Source organism: Molossus molossus, unplaced genomic scaffold (genome assembly GCF_014108415.1).
Source record: "Molossus molossus isolate mMolMol1 unplaced genomic scaffold, mMolMol1.p scaffold_m16_p_12, whole genome shotgun sequence".
Taxonomy (NCBI): domain Eukaryota; kingdom Metazoa; phylum Chordata; class Mammalia; order Chiroptera; family Molossidae; genus Molossus; species Molossus molossus.
This window is the reverse complement of record NW_023425347.1, coordinates 23,657,273-23,673,725: the sequence shown is the minus strand read 5'-3', so window position 1 is coordinate 23,673,725 and position 16,453 is coordinate 23,657,273. Positions and strand designations below refer to the sequence as shown.

Sequence of the window (16,453 nt, the reverse complement as noted above, 5' to 3'; positions counted from 1 at the left end):
GATATAAAAACAAAGCTTTCCCCCGGCCAGTGTGGGTCATTGATTGAGCATCGACCCATGCACCGAGAGGTTGCCGGTTCAATTCCCAGTCAGGGCACCTGCCCAGGTTGTGGGCCTGATCCCCAGCAGGAAGCATGCAGGAGGCAGCCAATTGATGTTCTCCCTCATTAATGTTTCTCTCTCTCTCTCTCTCTCTCTCTCTCTCTCTCTCTCTTTTCCTCTCTCTCTGAAATCAATAAAGAAAAAAAACTTTTTTTAAAACAAAGCTTTCACATCAACCCCAAGTATTATATTTCACATGTGAAATCTAATCTTAATCTAAAATAGTCCTTTTTTTTTTACCACAATTTCATGGACACTATGTGTACATGTATGTGTAACTTAGGGCTAGTCAACAGTCTTTAGTTTCTGGTTTTTTTTTTTTTTGGTTTGTTTTTTTTTTAATCCTCACCCGAGGATATTTTTCCATTTTTTGTACAGATAGAGTGGGAGGGAGGGAGAGGAAGGGAGAGAGAGAGAAACATCGATGTGAAGGGACACATCGAGTGGCTGCCACCCGCACGACCAACCAGGGCCGGGGACAAACTGCAACCGAAGTACGTGCCCTTAGCGGGAACCGAACCCGGGTCTCTCCGGACCACAGGCCGACGCTCTAACCGCTGAGCCAAACTGGCCAGGGCTTTAGTTTCTGTTAGTATAAAACAGAGAAGCCTGGCCCTGGCCGGTTTGGCTCAGAGGTTAGAGCGTCGGCCTGCGGTCCGGAGAGACTGGGGTTCGGTTCCCGCTAAGGGCATGTACCTTGGTTGTAGTTTGTCCCCGGCCCTGGTTGGGTCGTGTGGGTGGCAACCACTCGATATGTCGCTTTCACATCGATGTTTCTCTCTCTCTCTCTCCCTCTCACTCTATCTGAACCAAATATCAAAAAACAATGTCCTCGGGTGAGGATAAATAAAATAAAAATAAAAAAATAAAATAAAACAGAGAAGACTGGATCAATTACTTTTAAGGTCCTTGGGTTCTGAAGTTGGGTTTGGAGAGTGTGGTGTTCTTAGCTTTGGAAATTCCTCCACCTACTGGTTGCCTCAAGTCAGTTGACTAAATAATGAGATTTGTTTTATGAGTTCTGCCCATTTTTTAAGAATAACATGTGCTGCTTGTAAATGCCCATACATTTATAAGTCATTTTGAATTCCAAAAATCAAAAATTCTGTTATGAAGAAAATATAGTCTTATAATATAAAATATTTTAAAATAGATAATAAATGTTTTAATGCTTTTTAACAACCACTGGAGGGCAGAAAAGCTTCATATAGCAATGCACTCACTGATAAAGGAAGAAAAGGTACCTTATTTGATGTGAATTTCTAAAATTACTGAAATTAAATTATTTTTAAATGTAATCTTTTATCTGGTGCATTGGACAAAGTTTCAGAAGAAACATTTCATAGTGGTTTTATTTTTTCACATTGTTTTCTAACAATGTATCAAATCAGAGAAACCTGTATCCTGAAGTAGACACTTGGAAGAGCAATTTGCCATCATGGGGTGGCTTTGTCATACATTATTAGTAAGAATAGCTGAAATACGTTGATAGTTGAAATATGTTGGTGAAAACTTAGAGAAATCCATACTAAAACAACTGAGTGGTGGCTATCTAATTTTCAGAAACTCTCTTTTCAGATGTCCTAGCAAAACATGGATTCAAACATTGTTCAGAATAATTAGCTACTTCCCTAACACCTTGTCTTCCAAAACAAAGTCCGTGAGGATTAGAATGCAATCACCTTCAATCAGCCTTTCACCCTTCACCCCATGAAACTACTCAGGCAAAGCCATCAGTAGCTTCCCAGGGGCTGAATTCAGGTAAGGTTCTTCAGTGGGAAGGATCATAAACCAACCCTTGCTAAGTTACACTTAGGAGGAACTTATTGGAAGTATATCACAGCCTCTGAAATTAAAGTAAGAAGTGTAGATAGCAAGAAATAACCAACAGTCTTACCAGGGATCTCTGCTGGCATTATATTTATACCATCTCTGAATCACTTGACTCAACTTTCCAAGTTCCAGGTGAGCATGTCCAATTGGCTGAGGTTGGGTCACATGCCCACCCCATGGCTTGGAGTGGCGGATCCGAAGACCTTGGACAGTCCTTCCTCAACTGCACTTATTGAGAGAAGGGTTATTCAATAAGATGAAATTGGAGTGCAAGAGGAGGAAAGGGGTAGGGTACCCAAAAAAGAAAAATGCCCACCACAGGTCTTAATTTTTTTATGGTTTTGACACTTTTTCGTTTTCCCTTCTCATGGAAAATCTCTCCTCCTTTCTCCATCTTTTTCTTCTTCTTCTCCTCCTTTTTCCTCCTCCTCCTCTTTCTCTTCTTCCTCCTTCTCCACCTCCTTTATTGATTTTTTTTTTAGAGAGAGAGGGAGAGAGAGATAAAAACATTAATGAGAGAGAACATCAACTGGCCACCTCCTGCATGCCCCCTATTGGGAATCGGGTCCACAATCTGGGCGTGTGCTCCAACTGGAAATCCAACCGTCGACCCTCAACCACTGAGTTACACCGGCCAGGCTCACCATCTTCCTTTTCTTCTTCTTCAATAGTCCCTTGGCCTCTGTTCTTGGCTTTCTTCTCATTTCATAGCGTTTTCCATCTACTTGTCAAGTCAAGGGCCACCTGTATGCCTATGACTTCTCAATCTGTATCTTTGATACAATGTATTCGACAGCCAGTATCCATCGGGCATCTCATGGGCAACTTCCTCCTCCTCCATCCTATGCTCTTGTGCTTCTGCCTTCTCTCATTTCCGTGCACAGCATCACGGTCACTCACTCAGCGTCCAAGCCAGAGAGCGTGATGCTTCTCTCTCTCCCAAAATTCATTCAGCCACCAAATCCTGCAAATTGTGCTTTATTAATTTCACTCCAATGCCTCCTCTCCTTTATATCCCTATTGCTAGTACCTTGGTTCAGGTTCTATACATCCTACTGAGATTAGAATCTCCCAACTGAAGTCCCTGTCTCCAAATTTACACCATTCCAACCCATCTCCCACATGGCTACCAGAGAGATATTTCTAAAAAACAAATCTGACCAGGTTTATCTCTCTGATTAAAGCTCTTCGGTAGCTTCTGTTGTCCACAGGATACAGTCCAAACTCACATGAGACAGAAGCCTTTCATAATCCGGCCTCTCCCTACCTTTCCAAATTTATCTCCACTTGGTCCACCCAAGACCATAAAAGCTATTTCCATGAACTTTGCTCATGTTGCACCCTCTCCCTGAAATAACCTTCCCTACTGTGTCCTTATAGTAAATAAGACTCAACTCAGCTCAGAGTCACCTCCTATATAAAGCCCTTCCCAATTCACAACTCTGTCTCCTTGCTGGTAGAACTGACCACTCCCTCCTTTGGGCTCACACTTTGTCCTGTACGTATTTACCTACCAATCTCTCCCGTCTATTCTGTAGTCCCTCAACTACAAAAGACATGGCTAAATTCACTTCCATACTCCTAGTACGCAGCCCTTAAAATGCTCAGCAAATGAGTATCGAAATGAATTTACTACAGGAAGTAAAGAAAGTCTACATATTCACTTGAGCTCAGGGAGAACAGTTACCAACACTTTTGGTTGGGACCAGCTAGGCCTCTCTTTCAATGCTGGTTGCACGGCAGAAGCCTGGGGAGCTTTAGAAAATATGATGGCTGACCCCTAACCCAGACCAGGGATGCAGAATCTTTAGGGGTAGGGCCCAGACATGGGTGATTTTTAAAGGCTCCTTGGAGATTACACTGTACAGTCTCCGGTGCATAGTACCCATGAAGTAACTGCAGCCAGATGACAGGATGGTGAAGAGACGAATGCCCAGCTGGCTAATAGCTTCCCCACCAAGGGAAGAGAGTTAACATCACCAGTTTTAACCTGAGCATCAGTTTATAAGCGTGAGGTGAAATGCTTTTTTGTGTGTGTGGTACATGCCACTAGTGGGAACTGAACCCGGGACTCTCTGGTCCGCAGGCCAAGGCTCAACTGCTGAGCCAAACTGGCCAGGGCAAGGTGAAATGCTTTTAAGGGCAACACCAGATGGCACCATTTAAATAGTTTGTGATCCAGCTCTAAGGAAGTTTGTTGAAAATAAATATTTGTAAAAAGCTATAAATTGTGACATCAATCTTTCTCCTTCTCATGGAAAAATGCTGCAAGAAAGAACTTGAAAACTATTTAGTTTACTGACAGAGAGAAGGAATGTGAGGAACTTTGGAAGCTGTCTGTATTGCTTCTTTTGGTTGTGAGTAACAGAAACAAAGTAATAAGGAATTTATTAACTTGAGCAACTCTTAAAATTCCATGGGTTGGTTTCAGACATAGCTGGATCCAGGGTAAAAACATGTTACAAAAGTACTTTATTTCTCCATCGCCCAGTTTCACTTTTCTCTTTGTTGGTTTCACTTTTAGGAAAGGTCAATTCGTGTGGCCTTAAAAATAGCCAGGAGCTGCTATAGGTTCCTACCTGCCTTGCACATAGCTAGCAGTCTAGTGAACCATGAGTATCACCTTCACATGGCACAGTTCCAAAGATGACTCTATGTAGCCCAGTACCTATCACTTTCCTATCCCTAAACCTGTAGCTGGAGGATAGCATACTTTCATACATCTACTTTTAGGGATACAGGGGTGAAGTCAATCTTATCTGAACCACATAGATTAAGAATGGAGCCCTTGTCAATTTTGCTCAGTGATTAGAGCGTCAGCCCATGGACCAGAGTCCTCGGTTTGGTTCCCGCTAAGAGCACGTACCTCGGTTGCAGTTTGTCCCTGGTCCCGGTTGGAGTTGTGTGGGTGGCAACCACTCGAAGTGTCTCTCTCACTGATGTTTCTTTCTCTCTCTTCCTCCCTCTCTCCCTCCTGCTCTATCTGAAGATAACTGCAAAAATGTCCTCAGGTGAGGATTAAAAAAAAAAGAAGAAGAAGAATGGAGGGAGGCACAGTTCTCCAAAAAAAAATTAATAATTTTGTGTGGCTCAACTGGTACAGAATTTTGTGATTATTATCCTGTTAGAGTTACTATTCTTTGGTTAAAATACAAAGGATCAGACTCTGGCTAATAAGAAAAAAATAACTTATTATAAGAATAATGTGTCACTCACAAAATTAAATGGAAAGGTGAACAACTGGGCTTTAAAGTTATCAGAAACCAGAAATAATCCAAGGGTAACAGAAACTCATGGACAGTCTTTTTAGAGTGAAGGATATTCAAACACTTTCAGTTATCATTCAAGATTCAAGTTTTAATGAGACCAAAAAAAGAGCTTATGTTGCTGAGATGGAACCCAGATCCTGACGACAATACTGCATCCGGGGACCATACCTGAAGTCAGCCCCATCTTTCTCTTTTTTCTTCCTTCCTTCCTTTGTGTTGCCATCAGAGTAACATAAACAGAGTTTTAGAAAAACAATACAGTAAAAGAAAAATGACAATACCTGGCCCTGCCTTCCCCACTCCAGCCCCCATCCTGCTTCCTGGGGCTTTTTTCCCCCTTATATTTTATTATCATCATCATCATCATCATTATTATTTATCTTTATTGCTAAAATGATTATAGATGTACCTCCTTCGCTGCCACATTGACACCCCACCCCCGCCACCTTCACTGCACTGTTGTCTGTGTCCATTGGTTATGCCTGTAAGTTCGTTGGTTTCTCTCTTTACGCTCCTCCACCCCTCCTCCCTCTGAGGTTTGTCAGTCGTTTCCCTACTTCCATGCCTCTGGATCTATTTTCCATCACCCTTATTTCCCTTTTCTGTTTAAGAGTCTGTGGAAGAACAGCTTAAGCCTGCTGGGTGGTTGCTCCTCCCCCTCCAGCGCCCTGAGCCTGGCAGGCTGAGCGCCGGGCTTCATAGGGAACTGCTGACTAGGCACAGAGGGCCCCTCCCGCCTTCAGACCAGTCTCTGACTTCAGCTTGGCCCGCAGTAACTCTGAGAGCTCGAGCAGTTCGTTCACCTGAAATTCCCCCTTGGGCACAGCCTTTTCAGCAGTGGCCTGCCGTTTCCAGTCTCTTCGGGGTCTCTGTAGAAGTGGAGGTCAGGCATGACCTCCCACCAGCGGCCCCAGGAGATGGTGCCATGCACCCGAAGAACTTCCTGGGCCAGCATCCCCATATCAGACCAGCTGAGCGAGCGCCTTGCTGTTTCACAGGGTGGCCATGTCTACACAGCACAGAGGAGAGTCTGCGTTACACAGCAATGGTAGGCAGGTTAACATAGATGCCCCTGTGCCAGGCTGGTGGTCAGCCCTGGGATCAGCAGCCACCGGAAGTTGCAGCTCCGCTCTGGCCAGTGTCCTGGAGGAAATGACACTGACTTCTCCCAGGCTCCCTTCAGATGTAAAATGTAAAGTCAGATTGGTGCCACCAAAGTGGGAGGAAGGACCCTGAGGACATCTTCCTCCTTTCGCAGAACATCAAGGGCTCCAGACACTGTGAAAGTTTCTCTTTAAGTTACAACAGGAAGTCAGAACAGTGCAGTATAGACCATTCTCTGGCTAGCTCAGAAAGGCTTGTTTTTCCAGGTAGTAATGATTGCTTTCTTTAAAAAAAAATTTTTTTGTTGTTTCCTGTATATCTATGCAATTATTATTATTATTTTTTTTTTTTTTTGGTACGTGCCCCTAGCGGCAACCGAACCTGGGACTCTCTGGTTCGAAGGCCGATGCTCCAACCTCTGAGCCAAACCGGCCAGGGCGCAATTATTTTTTTAAGTGCGGAAATGCTCACCAATATTATTTTCACATTTCAAACATATTTATCGATTTCACTTTTGTTTTTGAAACTTCTTTCCATTAGCCTCTTATTTGTATATCTTGGTTAGGTTTCAAGGGGAGAGTAATAAACTGAAAACCAAACTTCTTGTTCTTAGATCCCCAAATGGCAACATAGAGAAGGCTTTCTCTGGGACCATTCTGTGTTTCAGAAGAGGACTATTCGCCCAGCCGGTGTGGCTCAGTGGCTGAGGGTCAGCCCATGCACCAAGAGGTTCTATTCCCGGTCAGGGCACAAGCCCAGTTTGTGGGCCAAATTTCCCGTGGGGGGCATGCAGGAGGCAGCCAATTAATGTTTCTTCTCATCAATGTTTCTATCTCTCTCTCTCTCTCTCCCTTCCTCTCTCTCTAATATCAATAAAGAAAAAAATTTTTTTTAAAAAGAGGACTATTCCAATATCTAGCTTAGGAGGCATAGGTTAGGCTGATGAAATTTCTAGAGTTGGGGAGACAGTGGGATGAGGAGTCGGTGTTTGACACACAGACTTGTACTGAATCTGCCGCCTGTAAGCACCGTGCTTCACTTCCACAATCCACATGCCTCCAGGTCCTGAGCCGATCCTCCTGTGGCTTCCCACCTTGGAACACTCCATCCACCTTGTAAGTTTTCAACTTTATTACTTTGTTCCTTTTCCATGGGTATTTTGGAGAGAAGGTGAATACACATGATCAGTTAGCTGTGCTTTTCTAGACGATGTTTCTAGAACTCATTTAACTCATTAGACCCTTGCAGGATCTGATTTTCTTAAAGTCATTTTTTTTTTTTTTAAACATCTTATGCCTTACTTCTGGGTCCCCTTTCTCTTTTACTGAAGAATATCCTTCAGAGTTTAGGTGCGTGAGTGAAACACTCTCTGTTTTTGTCACTTTCTCTAATAGCTTGATGGTTTGTTATAAGGTGAATGTCCTTGCAATCACTTCCCAAATGAAGAAACAGGATTTCGTCAGCCACACTGGAAGCCTGTGTCATCTCCATCACAAATCCCTCCCTCCCTCCAAAGTAATCACTATCCTGACTTTGAGAGTCACCATGTGTCTGCATTTCTTTATGTGTGTCCATAGACACTATAATTTAGTCTTGCCTTTTTTTAATGTGATGTCTTTTAATTCTCCTTTAATCTAATGATCCTCTTCATTTCCTTCTGTTTCTTACAATTCGTCTACTGAAGAAATCAGCTGTCTGACCTGTGGGGGGCTGCAGTCTGCATTTCACACTCATGGTGTATTTCAGCTTGCGTCTTTGTCCTTCCTTTCCTTCAAACTGGCAGCTGGATATATATATATATATATATTTCTTTATCCTCACCCGAGGACATTTTCCCATTTTTTTGTTCAGATAGAGTGGGAGGGAGAGAGAGAGAAACATCGACATGAGAGAGACACATCGAGTGGCTGCCCCCCACACAACCCAACCAGGGCCGGGGACAAACTGCAACCGAGGTACATGCCCTTAGCAGGAACTGAACCCGGGTCTCTCTGGACCGCAGGCCGACGCTCTAACCACTGAGCCAAACCAGCCAGGGCTCCAGTATGATATTTTATGCTGCTTCTATATCCTTCCTGTCCCAGACCTTGACTCACCCATTTCTCCAAGAGGCTCTTGTGTCTTTCAGTGGAACTTGGTATTTCAAGACCACAGTCCAGGTAATAAGAATGATTATTGCTACTGAAAAGATCCAGGAAACAAGATTATAAATATAGATAGATCATAGATGATAGATAGATAGATAGATAGAATTCATACTAATGATAGTCACTCATTTTACACACATTCTCAAAATAACTCTAGTATTACTACCACCAACATACTAAAAAGTTTTAACATTTTTGCTGATCTTCTCCCTATACTCTAGTTTTATAGCAATTTTTGTATCAATATTTCAGAATATAAATCCATCTCAGAGTCTACTCTCTTTTAACCCTGTTTTAGTTGTCAATTTATTGACTCTCAGCCCCCAAACTTTGCTTGTTCTGCAGCAATGGAGCCAAACTGTTCGTCCTTCTCTCATGCCAGTCGGTCTGACATTGTGCTTTGCTGGCAGAGGGCACTGGGGTGCCACTGGAGGAGGAAGAGGCTTCTTTCTCTGATTCTCACGTACTTTTCTCCTTGGGCTCCTGCCAAGCACAGTTCCTTTCAGCCGTGCCCAGTGGCCAGCAGCTTCCCATGGCAGCTTCCCCCAGCACACTGCATCTCGGCCGGCTTTATAGTGAGCTGCTGGCGAAGCCCCTTCCTGTAAGTGGCTTCTCCGGCACTTTGCAGTGAATTTGAGATAAAGGTACCTCCCTGTACATAGCTTCTCCCAGCACTCCAGAGAGAAAATTTCTAATGAGTCCCACTGGGGCCATACCTCAGGGAACGTCTGTGACAGCCAGTGAGCCACAGTCATGCCCTCTCCAGCAGTGAGGTGCCCGCGGGGAGGGGGAGGGGAGGTGGGCATAGTGGAGCTCTCCCTCGGCCACTCTATCTCAGTCCTGTAGCTACAAGCCCTACGGGCAGGGGTCATCTTTGCCTCTTCCAGCAAAGATAATGTCAAACCAACTGGCTAACTCCCCTTTACTCCAATTAATTCTTTTTTTAAATTTCTTTTATTTTTTTAATGTATTTATTTATTTTTTTATCCTCACCCGAGGTCATTTTTCCGTTTCTTGTTCAGATAGAGTGGGAGGGAGAGAGAGAGAGAAACATCAAAGTGAAAGGGACACATCAAGTGGCTGCCAACCTCACGACCAACCAGAGCCAGGGACAAACTGCAACCAAGGTACGTGCCCTTAGTGGGAACCAAACCCAGGTCTCTCTGGACCGCAGGCTGACGCTTTAACCACTGAGCCAAACCGGCCAGGGCTCTTTTATTTTTTTTAAATAGAGTGGAAGGGGGCGGGGACATCAACAAAAAAGAGACACATTGATTGGTTGCCTCTCGCACAACCCTAACCAGGGCCAGGTATCAAACCTGCAACCCAGGTATGTGCACATGACTGGGAATTGAACCCACGACCCGTTGGTCTGCAGGTCAATGCTCTAACCACTGGGCCAAAACAGCCAGGGCCCAATTAATTCTTTATAGTAAGTGTTCTCTGTTCAAATTACTGTGTGGTTTTCCTCTCCTGACTGAAACGAACCTTCACTTAGTCTTGGTTCTAGATGTAATTAAATATTTAATGTTCGCCAACTGTTATTCTGTCATTGTCTGCCAGTCATTTGGGTGGCTCCATGCTCCAGTAGATTCCTCAGGAAGTACTCAGGTGAATGACGTTCCCTGAGTTCTTTCATTTTGATGAGTCTATGCTTTTGCACTTGAAAGTCCGTCCGTTTTGCTTGGTACAAAGACCCCGGTTCACATTTTCTTTCTTTAAATATTTTAAATGTTTCACTATGTTCTTCTCACATGAAGTATTAATGTTGAAGTCTTATGATAATCTAATTTTTCTCTCACTCATAAGTTGCCTAATGATCATTTTTTTAAATGTGAATCTAGCAATTTTATTAGAATACATCTTGTTCATTTTCAATATTTTCAGATACACAGTATGCTCTCTCAAAACATGGTTTCAAATATATATACATATGTATATATAAATACATATGAATATATTTAATAGAATGTGTGTGTGTGTATACATATATACACACTCACACATATATATTTCAAGAAAAGTTCTCTTGAATTATATTGTGCTGTATTTGTTCTGTTAGCTAGATGGTGTTCTTTTTTTTTTTTTCCTTAATCCACACCCAAGGATATTTTTCCATTTATCTTCAAATAGAGTGGGAGGGAGAAAGAGAGAAACATCAATATGAGAGGGAGACCTCGACTGATGCCTCCCGCACGACCCCATCCAAGGCCAGGGCCAGGGCTGGGGACCAAACTGCAACCGAGGTACGTGCCCTTGACTGGGATTAAACCTGCGATTCTTGCCTTCGCCGGTTTGGCTCAGCGGTTAGAGCCTGTGGTTAGGCCAGTGCCTGCGGTCCAGAGAGACCTGGGTTCGGTTCCCGCTAAGGGCACGTACCTCGGTTGCAGTTTGTCCCTGGCCCTGGTTGGGTCATGCGGGTGGCAGCCACTCGATGTGTCCCTTTCACGTCGATGTCTCTCTCTCTCTCTCCCACTCTATCTGAACAAAACAAACAAACAAACAAAAAAAATGGAAAGAATGTCCTCCAGTGAGGATAAAAAAAAAACAAAAAACCTGCGACACTTTGGTCCACAGACCGATGCTCTAATCACTGAGCCAAACCGGCCAGGATAGATGGTGTTCTTTATCAGAGACTCTTTGTCCATTTGTTGAATCTTCTTCTTTCTAAATTTTTCATTTTTATCAAATCATTTCTGTGTCTTTCTGTATTTCTTTTCGACTTAAGAAAATCCCATTTTCAAATTCTAATTTTCTCTGGACACTATCTTTTGTGTTTGTTTACTCCAATGTCCCTTGTAATTTAGTGTTTTTTTTCCTGAAATAACTTTTTTCTTTTATTTATAATTCTTTCCCAAGTTTTATTAGTTCATTTCTAAATTTTTCTTATTCTGTTTTTTCTATGTCCTATATAATTTTCTTAAAATTTTTACAGTTTTTTTTTGGCAGAATTTTATGGTTTTATTAACACAAATACAATGTGTACACAATCTGTCTATTCATTTTTTCTGCTGCGCAGCCCGGCATTGGAACTGGTCTCTCTGATGGCCAGCTGGGCTGCTCTTTCCACAACGGCTTTGTGGTTCTTTGAGGATATGCTGTGAGCAATCTCAACACAGTGAGATCTGTTGCACATCAGCAGCACTTCAAGCTCCTTGACGTTGTGGACCAGAAACTTACGAAAGCCACTGGGCAGCGTGTGTTTTGTTTTCTTGTTGCTCCCACAACCAATGCTGGGCATCAAGATCTGGCCCTTGAATCTTCTGTGCACCCTATTGTCAATACCTCTGGGTTTCCGCCAGTTCCGCTTAATTTTGACATATTGGTCTGACTGGTGCCGGATGAACTTCTTGGTCCTCTTTTTGACAATCTTGGGTTTCTCGAGGGGTCTGAGGGCAGCCATGGTGCCGAGGAGAAGATTGCTGCCAACTCCGTAGGCAGCGCCGAGGAAGAGAGCAAAATCTTTACAGTTTTTATATGACTTTTTCACTGTACAAGTTTTGCATTTGTGATTTTACCCCACTTTCTTGTATTTGAAGTTTGTGGAGTTATCTGTCATCTCGTTTTGTTGCAAATGTTGTTCCATGCAATTTTTGGTTTACTATACACTCTGTTTTTATGTGGGGATTCATGGAGATTCAAAACTAATGTACTGCCATATATCCAGCATCCATTTACTTTTTGACTCATGAATACTCTCTTTCCACATCCTTGAAACTTTAATCCTTAGCTGAGTGTGATGGGAAGTGGCCAGGATTGATCAGTATATTGTTTGAATTTTCAGTAGTGCATTACACCACATCCTCATTCTCGAGTGCTAATTCACTTGCTTATAACATTCCAGGTTGTCAGTAGTTTCCCCTTAGTAATATATATTTTCCCCTATCTTCAGCATATATTTTTACTTTTGCAAACTTGGCTTCCAGTCTAAATGCCCTTTCTTTGTAGGTAGGTTATATTTTAACAACTCTTAATATCTTTTTCTCTTTTCTTAAATTCATTATGTTATATATTATTTTCTCAAGACTTGATGTGTTTCTTCAATCTAAAGAGTCATCTTCCTTCAGTTCTAGTAAAGTGTTGGCCATTATTTCTTTGAACTTTACCTCTCTTCTCTCTTTTTAAACGCCTATTAAATGTAGCACCTCTATTGCTTACGTAAGGAAAAAATTTTTTTGTTAAGCAAGTTAGAATGGAGGTTTTTTTAAATCACCAAAACAGAAACACTCTTACTTTTCTCAAAGGCAAAGTCAGAGAAAGAAAAAAGAAAGTGATCCCTGAAGTCATCATTTAATTAACTGTAACTAGATATCCTTTAACCTAAACTACTGCACTTTTTAGTTATGCAAGTCAATAAATTCACAATGTTCTCTGTTAAATCAGTTGCAACTGGATTTCTGACAATTGCACCAATAGTCCTGATTACATGTCTACTGTGTGGGTGGCACTGTACCTGCTACTATATAATCAGTGGTATTCAAATGTCCGTGTCTACAATAAGCACAATATTTCACACTCAGTCCATGACATCTTCATTTCTTCTCCTGCCTCCGCCACCCAAACTTGAATTACTTGTTTGTTTAAACATTACAACTTCCTCACAGTTGATTTTAAAACAAAATTTGTAAGGGTAACTTTTCTGGCTATAGAATACCATGCTCTTCCCCTTATTTTGGATTCATATTATACTCATATTGTCTTGAATAGGTCTTCCTGAGCTCATTTCTCCTACAGCTCACTTATTCCACTTCTGTGACTTTCTAAATAAACTTTCTCTTATAGTTTGAGTCTTGGCTCTAAATTCTTAGCCAGAACTCAAGTTCTGAGATTGCTAAACCAAGGTCTGGTCTGACTCCACTGGTCTAACATCTGGTGCAGTTCTTGCCATCAACACATATACATATTGCTATCACTTAATCAATTTAAGGACATATGAAAGTGTATTAAAACAAATATATAAAATGCCATATATATTTCTGAAGGGGAAATAATGCCTGTACTACTCAGAGAAGGCTCCAAAGCCCTGACATATGAAAGGTCTTGCCTTAATAGAAAATAAAGGAAAAGGCACCAAAGGTGGACATACTGGGTTTGAGGAAAGGCACAGTTTTGCTGTAGTAGTAGGCTTCTTTCTACAGCAGTGTAAAGTAAGATTTTATGGACACAGGTTAGTTCCAGGATAAAAACAATGTCTAGGGACTTCCGGTCAAGATGGCGGGTAGGTAAACGCGGTATCGTGTCCTCCCACAACCACATCAAAGTTACAACTAAACTACAGAACCACCATCATTCAAAACTGCCTGAAATCAAGCTGAATGGAAGTCCTACAACTACGGAATTAAATCAGCAGCCACATCCAGACTGGTAGGAGGGGCGGCGGCGCGAAGGGCGGTGGCGTAGGGGCGACTGGCTGGTCCCACACCCACGTGTGGCGGATAAAAATCAGGAGGCTCCCGCGGCTGGGAAGGTCCTTCCTGAGGACTGAGGGGTCCCCGTCCCACACCAGGTGCCCCGCTCAGGGTTCCAGTGCCAGGAAGAGAAGTCCCCATAACTTCTGGCTGGAAAAACCAGCAGGAACTGAGGCTCAGGGAGGCTGAAGCGGCTGGAGCCCCAGGCAACTCCCTAAAGGGCCCGCGCACGGACTTACCGGACTCTCTCCCTCTAAGCTCGGAGGGGAGGCAGCTCGAGAGGCGCCAGAGACATTCAGGGAAGAACTGAGCTGTTTGGCACTGGAGCGAGGGCTGCAGAGGGGGCTTTCTCCAGGACAAACGTGCTGTAAGAGGCCTTTGTTCCTTTGGTGAGCCCTTCCCTGGGGCGTCAGACAGAAGCCATATCTGGGACTCCAGCAACCTGGCTCACACTGGTAGCCCCGCCCTGCTGACTCCCTGAGGCCCCGCCCCACCCCACCCAACTTTCAAGCCCACCCAAGCTGTTGCCACTTGCTTAACCATAGGATTGGCCGGTCTTGGATCCTGCTTCAGGTTTTTCCTAAATTCTTCCAAAGAGCAGCACCGGGTCTCAGCGAGCCCCATACCTCTCATTAAGTAATACACTGAAACAAACACAGGGAGGCAGCCCAAATGAGGAGACAAAGAAACAGGTCCCAAATGAAAGAGCAGAACAAAACCCCAATAAAAGAACTAAGCGAAAGGGAGATAAGCAACCTAACAGATACTGAGTTCAAAATACTGCTTATAAGGATGCTCAATGAACTTAGTGAGAACCTCAGTGAACTTAGGGAGGGCCTCAAGAGCATAAAAAAGGACCAGTTAGAAATCATGGATACACAGTTAGAATTGAAGGAGGCATTAACTGAAATAAAGAATAATTTACACAGCTTCAATAATAGAGTATGTAAATCCAAGGAGCAAACCATCGATTTGGAATATAAGGAAGCAAAAAATCCCCAATCAGAACAGCAAAAAGAAAAAAGAACCCAAAAAAATGAGGATAGTGTAAGGAGCCTCTGGGACAACTTCAAGCCAACATTCGCATCTTGGGGGGTGCCCGAAGGAGAAGAGAGAGAACAAGAAATCGAAAACCTGTTTGAAACAATAATGGCAGAAAACTTCCCTAACTTGGTGAAGGAAACAGATATACAAGTCCAGGAAGCACAGAGAGTCCCAAACAAGATGAACCCCAAGAGGCCCACACCAAGACACACCATCATCAAAATGCAAAAGGTTCAAGACAAAGACAGAATCTTAAAAGCAGCAAGAGAAAGGCAGCTAGTTACCTACAAGGGAGTTCCATTAGGCTGTCAGCTGATTTCTCAAAAGAAACTTTGCAGGCCAGAAGGGAGTGGCAAGAAATATTCAGAGTGATGAAAACCAAGAACCTACAACCAAAATTACTCTATCCTGCAAAGCTGTCATTTAGAATTGATAGACATATAAAAACTTTCCCAGACAAGAAAAAGTTAAAGGAGTTCATCACCACCAAACCATTATTATATGAAATGATGACGGGTCTTTTTGAAGAAAAAGATAAAATGTATGAACAAACAAAATGGCAACGAATACATATCTATCAACAATGGAATCTACAAACAAAATGAACAGGTAGAATAGAAACATTCTCATAGATACAGAGAACATTTTGTTGGTTGCCAGATGGGAGGGGGGTTGGGGGAATGGGTGGAAAAGGTGAAGGAATTAAGAAGCACAAATTCATTGCTAGACTGACAAACCTCAAAGGGTTGGGGGGTGGGGGTGGGAAGAAATAAACCAAAGAACTTATATGCATAACCAATGGACACAGACAATAGTGTGGGAAAAGGCGGGAGTGGGGCGGGAGTGGGGAGGAGGGGGTCAATGGGGGAAAAATGTGGAACATCTGTAATACATTTTACATCCAACAATAAAGATGTGAAAAAGAAAAAATAAAAAAATAAAAAAAATGTCTAGCTCTTACATCACCACAATCCTTCTTCCCTTCTCTTACAATGAAAATCTCTGCAGCTGAACCAAACTCACTTGTCATAGGTCCCCATTTAGTGTGGTTATTAATTTCGCCTTAAGGGGATACGTCTTGTACCACCTTGAGTACACATGCCCGAGGCAAGCCAAAATAAACAATAAACCCTGTGCCCACAGAGCAAACAATCGCGGCTCAGTAATAAACAGGGCGACGCTGACCCGGGAGCTCTCTAGGAAATCCTTTTCCTGCATTAGCAGTTACTCGGGGACAGTCCGAGTCCACATCCCGTGGGACTGTCTGGAGACGCCTCGGGCCTTTCACTTCATTAAAACCTTAAGCGGTGGGGAGTGGGGGTCGGTAACAGTCTGGGCCCCACAAGCTATAAGCCGAGGACCCCCAGCACACGGGCCGCCACTGTGCGAGGACCGCGCCAGGGTCCGCAGCCCCAAACCCGCCTCTGTCCCTCCCACCCGCTGGCCACGCCCCACCCTGCGGCCGGCCACGCTGCGAAGGGGCGGGGTTTCCGCTTCCGGTGGCGGATTGTTGACGCCTGTGGCTGCTGCGGTGGCGACAGACCGT

At 43.3% G+C, this 16,453-nt stretch overlaps 1 protein-coding gene across 1 annotated transcript; it reads right to left on the bottom strand.

The window, feature by feature from the left end:
• Positions 1 to 11,450: 11,450 nt before the first annotated feature.
• Positions 11,451 to 11,858, bottom strand: LOC118627196 (60S ribosomal protein L32-like). The gene has a single exon (XM_036257432.1). The coding sequence runs from the start codon at positions 11,856 to 11,858 to the stop codon at positions 11,451 to 11,453; it is 408 nt and encodes a 135-aa protein (XP_036113325.1).
• Positions 11,859 to 16,453: the final 4,595 nt, after the last annotated feature.